Here is a 12,417-nt window from a genome sequence, read left to right as displayed (position 1 = left end):
TTTCATCTCTCTTTTCTGGGATGTCCTTCAGCTTTATCCTCAGACTCTCCTTTTTTTCTTTGGCTATTTTATGTTTATTTTCAAGAGCTTTTTTGGTTTTTATGATTTTTTTTTTTTTTTTTTTTTTTTTACAGTATTCAGTTTTTGTTGCACGAGTGCCTTGTCTTCTGTGTGAATATGCTACAGGTTTGTTTTTTGTTTCCGTTGTTGAGTTTCTCTTCTGTTCACTGCATTGTTCCTCTTTCTGGCAATCTTTTGTTTCTGTGTTCTGTCTCCATCTTTCCTGTTGGAACCCTCCTTCAGCTGCCTGATGGTCCCTGGCTGTTGATGATCAAGGAAGACTCAGGCATTGAAGAAGCTAACTGAAAGCCCTGTAGGCAAGATTCCTTAAACTAGTGTCTTAGCTGTAGTGATCTGGCCTTGGGCGATCCCTTCTGCAGGAGGACTCCAGATAATCTATGGGAATGTTTAATTGATGCAGAAAAGACTCTTCCAGTCTCCCACTGGGAATGGAGAGTGGAGGGTGAGTGCTCTGAGACCCAGTTGAGGAAAGGGCTGGGAGCCCTTCTCTTTAGACGTTCATTTCCCTCCAGCTGTCAGCCTTGCTTTCATCCCTGCCCAGCTGTTCAGTGAACTAAGTCCTAGAGGAGTGAGGGAAGTAGCCTGTAGACAGATCTCTTCTGGAACAACTACTGTAAATGATGACCACGTTAAGAAACCTCCAATACTTGCTCCTCGCGCATCCCCATTCTGTTACAGTTGGTGGGCAGTCCTACATGAATTTGGGCAACACCCCCATCATCTAAATGGCAGAGTAACCTGGAGCATGTCTTTGAAGATGCTGGACATCTGCCAGCGCTCTCCTCCCTCCATGTGCCTATGGTTTCGCTGGGTCCAGCACTGGGCCTCACCCTGCCTTTCACAGCACCTTTCCTGGGGTTCTGAAGGGCACATTGGCTTACCGTTTAGAGGAGGCCGTTAGCTGCCATCTTCCTTGGCTCCCTTTTCATGTCCTTAGCATTTGGGAGCATCTCTTACCTACTGTGTTTCCTCTCCCATTCTCTTGGTCCTTGTGGGTTTATTCCTTTCTTACTTCTTTCTTCTCTTTGAAGAGATAATTTGGAAAGAATCATGTGGGTTCTAGGACTTCATTTTTAGCCATAAGCCTCTGATTTGTATTTTAAGACCATTTTTGCTGTGTCAAAATGGCCCTGAGGGAAGGAGAACAGAATTCTGCAGGGAGCCCCATTGGGAAGCCCTGAGGAGGCATAGCCCAGCCTGGAGAGAGAAGAGAAGGCCTGAGACCCCGGGGAGGTGGGCTGGGCAGCACTAGCTGTCTGCAGGGGGCAAGGGCCGGAGGTGGGGAGGAGCACCACCGGCTTCAGGCTCTTCTGACCTAATTTTGGAAAGCAGCTTGTATGGTTCATTATGTTTACATTCTTGCAAATGGAGAGACCTTTAAAACAAGCCATGGTTCTTCATGCCCACTGTTAAAAATTTTAAATGGACAGACAAAATGAAAATACTATGTCATCATAACAAATACATATAAATTATTACATAGCCTTCCGTCTCTCATACAGTAGTTGTTTTACTAGTCCGCAGGCATGGAGCCCTGGGCCATTGCTGATTCCTTTGCCGTGGTGGTGGGGGCACCGCTGTGTCCTTTCCGGAGCTCCCCCGCACCCAGGTGGCATCCTCAGGGGAGGGGGGAGGAGGCAGGACTCAGATAACTGGAGGAAGGGCCTCCGGGCTGCTGTTGGGGCCCGCAGGGGTAAGGGGAGTCCAGGCGCCCTGCTTTCCCTAAGCACATCCCGGACTGCAGCCTTGTTTCTGGCCGTTTGAGTCCAGCATTGGAGTTTTGCTCTCCCGCATTGCCTGGTAAATGACAGAAGACGTGTGTAAAGTCGCACATCAGTGAGTGCCTGTGTTGTATGCTATCCCCTGGGAGCAGAAACTACAGGGGCCCTGCAGGCCGGTCAGGGAGCACCCTGCGTGCGCCCAGCGCCTCCTGGCACGCCACAATGGCGGGGATGCTCTCCCAGATTCGGGACGCTCTGCCTGCCTTCTAGCTTCTTTGACACCTGACTGCTTTTTCTAATTAATTTAGAATTTGGGAACTACCTCAGTGGCTGATCCCACACACCCAGGTCACATGTTGATCACAGACCTTGTGGGAAGAAAGTTGGAAACAGGGCACTTCCGAGATGTTGTCTTATTCCAGGCTAAGTCCTGCTCTGCGAACGAACCTCACAGGCGTCCAGGAGAGCAAAGGGCCGAGTTTGAGAAGGTCAGCATTTGCCAGACTCATGGCTCCCTGAGAATTGAGTGAGGGAGTGAATGTGGGTAGAGGCCTTGCTCAGAACCTGGCCTGTATTCTTTGCCCCCTCTTCCTCTCTGTCTTTCTCTCTCTGTTTCTATCTCTCTCACCTTTCTGTGGAATTTTTTTCTTTCTTAATGACTTTATTTATTGGTAGTTTGTAGTATCATATCGAAGAAGAAAACTGGATATAAAAATGCTAACCCATATTTTACTGTTACATTGATTGCCATGTCTCAGAAAAAAAAAAAAAAAGACTTTCCAAAGGCACATAAACTGCTTGGTTCACATACATATCACCCTATCAAGCGTTAGTATTTAGCAATATGAACAAAACCCCAAAATGACCCACAATGAAACAGGACTAATTTATCGTATACCAACTTCAATATTATTGAATGGTTTTTGCAGATTTTTATTCTTCGTTCCAGAAGGCTTTGTAGATACTCATCATCTCACCGCTCGGATGTTCAGGGGAATTAAGTATATTCTCTATCTGACTTAAGGAACATGACGCATTTGGGCTGATGGACCTCAAACCTTTGTCCCCCCTGCTCCCCCCAAGCCAGTGTCCCAGGACAGGGGACGAGTTGGTGGAATAATGGGCCCGTTTGGGTTGCCTGCCTTTTAGCTGGACATTCTGAGCCCGCTGTGTGCTGCCCTGTGCCAGTGCTGGAGCCCCGGTGCTGAGTGAGCAGACCCTCTCCTGCCTGCACAGAGGCCGTGGGGAGGTGCACTTGACACTAGGAACAAGCAAGTCAAAGTGCTCACTTCCAGTGACCTTGCAGAACCTTGGCTTCGCCTGCAGCATGCCCTTCCAGATGGAAGGCCTCCTCCCCTTTCCTTGTCTTCAGCTCCCTGGAAGCAGTGTTAGTCCTGTGTCAGGTCCCGCTCCTGGAATTTTTCTCTTTACACCATCGATGTGGGCACTTCCTGTGTCGGAGTAGCTGCAGGGTCTGCTCTTCCAGCTGGGCAGCAGCTCCCACTGGGGGCCAGTCTTCAGGAGGGGGGACCTCGGCTCTTGGGTCCCTTACATGGGCTTGGTGGGGACCCAGGGTGACATTCTCTTCCAGGTATGCTGACTGTGATCTGAAGATTACACCTTTTCTATAGGAAAACTTTCTGAAAATTCGGGTTGCCTTCAGAATTATATTGGCCAACTCTGGTTATTGATGAAGGCTTATTTCTTGATGCAGTTCATATTTCTTACTCATTTCATCCCATCGGACTGCTAGAGATCGGGCTTTACCTAAGGCTTCTGGTATGCTGTGGTGGCTCATTTGGAAAGGTTTCAAATATTTAGATTTTTTTGAAGACTTTGCAGGTGTGTAAGGAAATGCGAGACTAGAGGGACAGAGTCACGTGATACTAACCTAGCCATCATCTTCTTTTTTTTTTTCCTTAACAGATGCAGCAGCTTTTTTATGAGAATTACGAACAGAACAAAAAGGGGTATATTAGAGATCTCCATAATAGTAAAATTCACCGAGCCATCACCCTGCACCCCAACAAAAACCCACCCTACCAGTACCGGCTCCACAGCTACATGCTCAGCCGCAAGATAGCCGAGCTTCGCCACCGCACCATCCAGCTCCACCGAGAGATCGTCCTGATGGGCAGATACAGCAACACGGAGATTCACAAAGAAGACCTCCAGCTGGGAATCCCACCTTCCTTCATGAGGTTTCAGCCCCGCCAGCGGGAGGAGATCCTGGAGTGGGAGTTTCTGACTGGGAAATACTTGTATTCTGCGGCTGAGGGCCAGCCGCCTCGGAGAGGGATGGACTCCGCTCAGAGGGAGGCCCTGGATGACATTGTCATGCAGGTCATGGAGATGATCAATGCCAATGCCAAGACCAGAGGACGCATTATTGACTTCAAGGAGATACAGTATGGCTACCGCCGGGTGAACCCCATGTATGGGGCCGAATACATCCTGGACCTGCTCCTTCTGTACAAAAAGCACAAAGGGAAAAAAATGACTGTTCCCGTCCGGCGACACGCATATTTACAGCAGACCTTCAGCAAGATCCAGTTTGTGGAGCACGAGGAACTGGATGCAAAGGAATTGGCCAACAAAATCAATCAGGAATCCGGATCCTTGTCCTTTCTCTCAAATTCCCTGAAGAAACTTGTTCCCTTTCAGCTCCCTGGATCAAAGAACGAGCACAAAGAACCCAAAGAGAAAAAGATAAATATATTGATTCCATTGTCTGGGCGTTTCGACATGTTTGTGAGATTCATGGGAAACTTCGAGAAGACGTGTCTCATTCCCAATCAGAACGTCAAGCTCGTGATTCTGCTTTTCAATTCTGACTCAAACCCTGACAAGGCCAAACAAGTTGAACTCATGAGAGATTATCGCATTAAGTACCCTAAAGCTGACATGCAGATTTTGCCTGTGTCTGGAGAGTTTTCAAGAGCTCTGGCCCTTGAAGTAGGGTCTTCCCAGTTCAGTAACGAGTCTCTGCTCTTTTTCTGTGACGTTGACCTCGTGTTTACTACAGAATTCCTTCAACGATGTCGAGCAAACACAGTTCTGGGCCAACAGATATATTTTCCAATCATCTTTAGCCAGTACGATCCAAAGATTGTTTATAGTGGGAAAGTTCCCAGTGATAACCATTTTGCCTTCACTCAGAAAACTGGCTTCTGGAGAAACTATGGGTTTGGCATTACTTGCATTTACAAGGGAGATCTTGTCCGAGTAGGCGGCTTTGATGTTTCCATCCAGGGCTGGGGGCTCGAGGATGTGGACCTTTTCAACAAGGTTGTCCGGGCAGGTTTGAAGACATTTAGGAGCCAAGAAGTGGGAGTAGTCCACGTCCACCATCCTGTCTTTTGTGATCCCAATCTCGATCCCAAACAGTACAAAATGTGCTTGGGGTCCAAAGCATCCACATATGGGTCCACACAGCAGCTGGCTGAAATGTGGCTGGAAAAAAACGACCCAAGTTACAGTAAAAACAGCAATAACAGTGGCTCAGTGAGGACAGCCTAAGGTCCAGCTTTGCTGGAAGAGACGTTTTTAATTATCTAATTTATTTTTCAAAAATTTTTTGTATGATCCGTTTTCGAAGTCCATCAAGGATATATTTTACACATGATTTTCTTACAAAGGACTCCTTGATGATTGAGCTTTTTGAACAAAAATGTGATCATGTTTGCCTTTGAGCACATTTTCTTGCTGAACGTCATGTAGCAGGCCTGCTTGATAATGACTTGAAATGTACCTGATGGACAGAACTTTCTTGTCGTGTTTCGTTGTGTTTTATGCGTTTCTTTTCAGACCCCTTTGCTGTGGTCCTATGGTAGAAAACATGAACGTTCCTGCAAAGTATTAATGTAACAGAACACTGTAACTCTGGTACATGTTTTGTTGTAACTGGTAACGTTGCACAGATTCGACCTTTTGTCTTTTTTTTTTTAATGGCGATTTTTTTTTTTTTTAAGCCATTTCATGTTCTAATTGTAAAATAAGGAAATGTGATAATAAGCTGTATCACCATTGTCGGGAGAGCTTTCCAAAGTTGATTCTTTCCCCCAACTTGTGCTCATTGTGGTCACGGAGTTGTTTTAAAAGCAAGGGGAGAAAGGCACAGTAAGATGAATGGCTGTCGTCGTAATTTGTGTGGCTTAATGGACCTGGCATTAAATTCCAAGAAGGATTTGGTTTTTTGTTTTTCTCATCTTTAAAGGGTACACTATTAATATTTGGAATGGCAAAGAAGAATTATTGTAATAAATCTAATGTACACAAGCTAAAACAGAAACAAAAACCCTCCCTAATGAAAGCATTGGGGGAAAATGTATTTTGGTTTTGTTCATCCTGTCTGTGTTACATCGGTGGAGTTGGCTGTTTCAATCTTTAATTACTGTTTTGTTTTATTCTTTGTATCTGAAATACCTTTAATTTATTTAATATCCATTGTTTAGAGCTCGGCCATTTCTCAAGTACCTGTTTAGCTATTAGTATTTATGTGTATCAGGAGTGTGTTTAGTGTTATTTTATTTGCAGTAAACTGATCTCCAAAGATTTCCTTTTGAAAATGCTTTTCCCTCCTCAATTTTTACATTCCTTACTGTTTTACTAAATATTAAGTGTTCTTTGACAATTTTGGTGCTCACATGTTTTGGGGACAAAAGTGAAATCTGTCATTACACCAGAAAGTTCGTTTGTTTTAAAAACTCACAGATCAAATGTGCCTTAATAAATTTTCTTTTTCATTTAGATTTCAAACAGTAATAGACTTGCCATTTTAATACACATCGTTGGAGATCTGCTTATTTGTAAATAGTCTGTTGCTCATTCGGGAAAATAAACCAGTCAACAGTATTTTTCTATTGTACTTTTCAGGACCATTTTGTCTCATTACTCCTGTTTTAGCTAAAGAATTGTATAACATTTGGAGAGTAAAAAACTGAAACACTGATTTATAAAGTTTTTCAAGTTATTTCAGGGGGACTATTTATGTAGAATGCAGTTTGGGAGTGAAATGAAACTTTCAAGTGCCTCTTCCTCTCCCCCCCACCCCCCTCCAGTGAATCTGTCCTTTGTTCCTCTTCGGCTTGTCCATTCTCTGTTCTCTAGAACAAGGGTCTTCAAACCCACTCCATGCCCCATCTGGCTTCCTGGCACGGATGCACCTTCCTGGCCCCATATTGGACTGACTGCGCCCATTGGAATCTGCATTTTAACCAGTGCCCACGTGCTACTGTGTGCATGAACGTTCTCGGGGTTTTAGGCTAGATCTAACTACAGGATAAATTGTGTATGGTTGCTCTATAATCCAAGAATCAAAAAAAGTTTAGATCTTTGATGCCAAGGGAGCAAGCTGTGTGGATGCCAGTTCCAGTCCAGGACAGGTACTTACCGTGTAATGACAGTTAAGACCCAGTATAATAACATTGTGCTCTCGGGAGGGATTGCTGCCATTCAGCCTAATTGTCATTTACTTTGTGGGGATGTTTAGTTTTCCTTTGGAAAAAAAGCACAGATGTTTTTATTCTTCAGTAAGGAAGAGCACAGTATGCATCCTGATGATAAAGTAAGTTCTCCATCATACTAGCTAACTAGAGGGATTTAGGACGGGGTATGAGCAGTTTCCTTCTCAAGCTTGAATGTCCATCCAGTGTCTTGGTGACGCTTTGTTCAAGTTCACCGTTTCCTTCCTACTCCCACTCGTGCTCGTCTATTCCACTTCCTGATGTCGTGTGGATGTTTACGGAGGTGCTGCCCTCCCTTCCTCGAGATTCAGTCTTTAGGAATGCTGCTGGACCCCTTCCTTCTGGTTCCCTCTTTGGTGGTGCCATGCCCAGACTCTGTGCTCACTGGCGGCCTGGTTCACTCTCCTCCTGGCCTCTCCTCGTGTATCCCGCCAGGATCCCTCTTCTCAATCAGCAGCTTTAGTGTCTTCCTGCCTGGGAGAAGATTCTGTGAGCCCCCTCCTCAGGAGCCTCCAGCCAAACTGGGCTCTAAGTTTGTGGGGTCATCAGTCTCTTTCCTGCTCTGGCCTCTGTCTGGAGCTCTCTCTGCACACCACTCCGCTGGCCACCCGGACTCATTCTCCAGGAGCCAACTGAAACTCTCGCCCTGACCACTCTGGGTTCATCCTGGACCCTTCCAGCATAGATGTGACCCAGCTGGACTTCATTCCATGGTCATGTGATAATGTCTCCCTCACTCCAGCCCCTCGAGTGCATCTGGATCTCTTCCCAGCGGTACTCTGGCACGTTGAGCCCTCTTGTCTGTGTCCTACGCTGTCCCCAGCCTTGCTGTTAGTGCATGGTGCCCCGTCTGTATGCGTTCCTCCCAGTGGAATGTCCAGCTGACCTGCCTACCTGTCACTGCATTGGCTGTGACCTTGTGGCCCATCCATACCCATGACCTGGAAGTAATTGCTTCTTCCCTTAAACCTCTGAAGGCCTTCTACTTGAGATACGCTTTGTTTCATTGTTACTTTATTTATACTTAGTATGCATTGCTTTACTTTAAATATAGAGAAGTATTGAAATGGCCCATAACCCCACAAACCAGATAGCCCTTGTTAACAGTATCTAGAAATGAAGAATACGTGGAGATGGTTGGAAGGGGGAAGAGATCACAATGCTGCACAAACAGGGGAAATGGGGCCTTCCTCCTCCTCTAACCATCCAGCCCTGAGGTCCCTCCCACAAAGAACCAGCGGCTTTGTGTGTCCTGGTGGGGAATGGGTGGTGCGAATCGTGTGTGAACTAGATTGGTAGCATTTGAAACAATTCATTTACACAAATGAGAACCACATGCTTGCTTGGGCATGTGGGCCTGTGTGAGCCTCTTCTTACCACACGACAGAGGTGGACCTGTCCGCTCATGACTGATGGACATATTTCTGGAGGGCAGGGCGGAACCGGTGGGCTTTTGGGCGTTGTGGGGACACGTGTGGGAGCCCTGTCTGGAGTGGGAGTGGGAGAGTCTTGTGGGGCAGACGCTCATGGCACCTCACCTCTGGAAGGTGGGATTGCTTTCCCAGTCCTGCTATTCTGGGCCAACATGAGGCCATAGTATGCATGTGGACCATAGCATTCCAGGACTTTGGTGTTTGGAGACAGGGCCACGTGTCACAAACTATAGGTCACATGACTGTCCGTCCCTCTTGGCTGCAGAGGGACAGCTGGGTGTCACCCTTTCACAGGGTGCTGAGGGGAGAAGGGGCAGGTGCTGCTGGTGCACCCACAGTTGGGGGGACACAGAAGTAGCCCTGACCTTTCCCTAGTCTCCCCAAACTCCCAACAACCCAGTGGGATCAAGCTCTTGATCTCTGTGGGCGAAGACTGTGCTCCCTTCCTGCCCAGCCTTTTGACACATCCCATTCACAAAGCTCGCCCAGCCTCACCCCCAGTTCAGCGGGCGTGTGCTTCCTCTGCTGCTCAGACAGCAGGTGCAGGGACGCGGCTAACACACATCTTCACTCCCAGCAGGCTAGAGACGCTTACCATTGTCATGTGCGATTGAGCAAAATGACAGTCACATTTTGCCTCAGTCCTATGCCCTTGAAGGGTCACGTGGAGGAGGACGACAGTAAAGGGGAATGGTAGGTTTTCAGAGGCATTCTGATGCCAGGTCTCTTGCCTTTCAACAAAAGGTCCATCCTCCAGGAAGGTGAACTGTCACCTGCGGGGCTGCCTGCCCACTGGACTCTGTCAGCCGCTGAGGGGCTCTGCCCTGGCCCCAGACTTCAGGGTCTCCCCTTGTGCTTTCTTGTCATGGTGGGGAGCAAGTGCCAGCCCTCCTGCACCTGCACTGGCGCCCGCCCTGGGGGATTAGGCTGTGTTACTGCATATAAATTGCTGTAATCTGTGCTGCAAAGGAGCTTATGTGCCACAGTGACTGGGGGCCAGCAGGGAGGGGACCTGTTTGCTATGGTGGCTGCACAGGCCTGCACCCTACCTCAATGGGTCCCACTGTGCTCTTCAAGCCCTGAAAGGATGGGCTTCTGTTCCATTTGAAGGAAAAGGCTGCTCATACCAAATCTGCTTCGTCAAACTTGTTACAAGTGCAGTTGAAGTGTAAATGTTGCAATGCTTTGGATCAAATTACAGCAACTCATTTTGTATGACTTCCAGTAGGGGGAAAAAAAAACTTCTCATGTTAGTTTTGCTATGCTTCAGCGTTTTGGGGGGTTTTTTTGTTTGTTTTTGTTTTTGTTTTTGCAGAGATGTGAAGGGGGTGGATCGGAGAAGGGGGAAGAAAGAAAAACCTTCAACAGTACGGCAAACCATATTAAGGGCCAGCTTGTCACCAATGAGTTAAACCATTTACATGCCTGTTGTCAGATACTTTTTAATGCATTTATTTACCATTAATTATATTCCAGTTTTGAAGGTTTTCATGTCTTACTACAACAATCAAAAACAAAATTTTGGGGACACCCGGGTGGCTCAGTTGGTTAAATATCTGACTCGATTTCAGCTCAGGTCATGATCTCACGGTTTCATGAGTTTGAGCCCCATGTCGGGCTCTGTGCTGGCAGTATGGAGCCTGTTTGGGATTCTCTCTGCCCCTCCCCCACTTATGCTCTCTCCTGTGTCTCTCAAAGTAAATAAACTTAAAAGAAAACCCACAAAATCTTGTCCTTTGGAAAACATTCTAGCTGCATTTTCTTTAAAACGAGTTGTCTGGCTGACGAATTGTTCCTGACTGTTTGTTTAATTTATGTATTTATTTTGAGAGAGAGCATGAGCAGGGGAGGAGCAGAGAGAGGCTCTCAAGCAGGGTATGCACTGTCAGCACAGAGCACAGCTCGGAGCTGGATCTCATGAAATGTGAAATCATGACCTAAACTGAAATCAAGCGTCAGTCACTTAACTGACTGAGCCACCCAGGTGCCTCTGCCAGACTGATTTCTTTTTCTTTTTTTCTTTTTAAAAAATGTTTTATTTTTGGGAGAGAGACAGAGCGCGAGTGAGGGGGGTTTGCAGAGAGAGAGGGACACAGAATCTGAAGCAGGCTCCAGGCTCTGAGCTGTCAGCACAGAGCCCGATGTGGTGCTCGAACTCGTGAACTGTGAGATCATGACCTGAGCCGAAGTTGGACTCTCAACCGACTGAGCCACTCCTGACTTGATATCTAATGAGAAAGTATAATAAGAAATTGATCAAACCATTTAGTGATGCAAAATAGGTAAGCTCTGGAATCTACTTACATGCATCTGTAATGAATTTCCCTCTATCACGAGCCGGTGATGCCTCTGGCCTGCCACCTTCTCTTTCCTCTTGCTGATGTGCTGCAGCTCAACATCTGTGTTGGGCCACAGCCCACTGCATACCCAGCTTAATGCTACATACACATTCCCACTGGAGGAAGGAACACGGTTAGAGCCAAATCTCAAAGGTACCTTCAAATTTATTCTGAATTAAGTTTGGGGCTTTCTCTAGGCAGAGGCTTACCTCCTGTTACAAAACTAAAAGGGAAACCTCAATCATAGGTTCAGAATGCCCTCCCAAAGCTAGAAATGTTCTAGAATACACATTCAAGGTGTTGTGAAGGGAGCATTTTGGACTTTTAAATCTGTCTCCCCTTGTGAATAGCAATGTAATTAATCACAATATGAAAATATGTATACAGGGAAATTGAGTCAAGAAGGAAAGATCTTCTTCTTCCACCAGCCCGTTCCCACTTTGGCAGGTTCCTCTGGAGTTTTTATAACACACTTATAGTTTGATGCAATGGCGTATGTTCAGTGAGGCAACTTTCTCCTTGCCCCCACACCACATACCCTTAAAACCCCTTTGTTGGTCCTTTGAAATCACCATTAGAGGCTGCCTCCTCTGTTAAAGTTGAGAATTTTCCCAGTGTTGACCATCCCGAGTGCCCCATATTGTATCCCAAGTAACACTGCAGTGAGCATTTTGTACTTGGACCGTCAGATTCCCAGAAGTGGGCCATCCACCTCGAGGGCCTTGAGACTCGGTGTTTGGCTATTTCTGACACAACACTAAGTCGTTTGGTATTTTACTTGGTCAACGCTGACATTTTGTCCCTACCAGCACTTCTAATAAAACCTTTTAAAAATAAACTTGAACTCAGCCAACTGGCCTTCAAGAAATACTACGGGCATATTGCACACGGTATCTTGGTTACGCCATCCCATGGGAACAGGCACTCTGAGAGTACACCACCGAATCACTATGAAGTGAGAAGAGAGGCAGACAGACGTATTGATGAGTCAGGCAGGGAACGAAGAGACGCAAGTTCCAGACAAATGGCCTGTTTGGGAATAAGGTACATTTCTCCACCCCTGGGCCACAGGCGTTCATCCCAGGAGACCGAAGGGCAGGGGTCAGGAATGGAGGTGGCCGGCTTGAGATCAAGAGCGGCTCTTTCCAGACTTCACAAGGCAGCGGGGGTGCCGGGCGAGGTATGGACGTGACCAGAGGCGCCAGGCATCCCTCTGTGGAGCCAGAAGGGAGTCTGCATTTTGGGGTGGGCGATGGGTCCGTTTCACACAGATGGGAATTAATCTCAATATTCAGAGATGAAACTACTGACCACTTACCTATGTTCCAGGCAAGCTTTGAGGATTCATTATATACTTCTATCATAATGATGTATTGTC

The 12,417-nt window shown here is 46.7% G+C and overlaps 1 protein-coding gene across 1 annotated transcript in view; it reads left to right on the top strand.

Annotated features, from left to right (window-relative positions):
* The window catches only part of CHSY1 (chondroitin sulfate synthase 1), a 70,895-nt gene extending 64,142 nt beyond the window's left edge, over window positions 1-6,753 (top strand). The window contains exon 3 of the mRNA XM_045448811.1: window positions 3,729-6,753. Within this exon, the coding sequence (XP_045304767.1) occupies window positions 3,729-5,321 (1,593 nt within the window). The 3' untranslated portion in view covers window positions 5,322-6,753. The remainder of the gene's footprint in view (window positions 1-3,728) is intronic.
* The last annotated feature ends 5,664 nt before the right edge of the window (window positions 6,754-12,417 follow it).

Source organism: Leopardus geoffroyi, chromosome B3 (genome assembly GCF_018350155.1).
Source record: "Leopardus geoffroyi isolate Oge1 chromosome B3, O.geoffroyi_Oge1_pat1.0, whole genome shotgun sequence".
Lineage (NCBI taxonomy): Eukaryota > Metazoa > Chordata > Mammalia > Carnivora > Felidae > Leopardus > Leopardus geoffroyi.
Note: the sequence above shows the minus strand (reverse complement) of the source record. Positions and strands in the feature narration are given on the sequence as shown.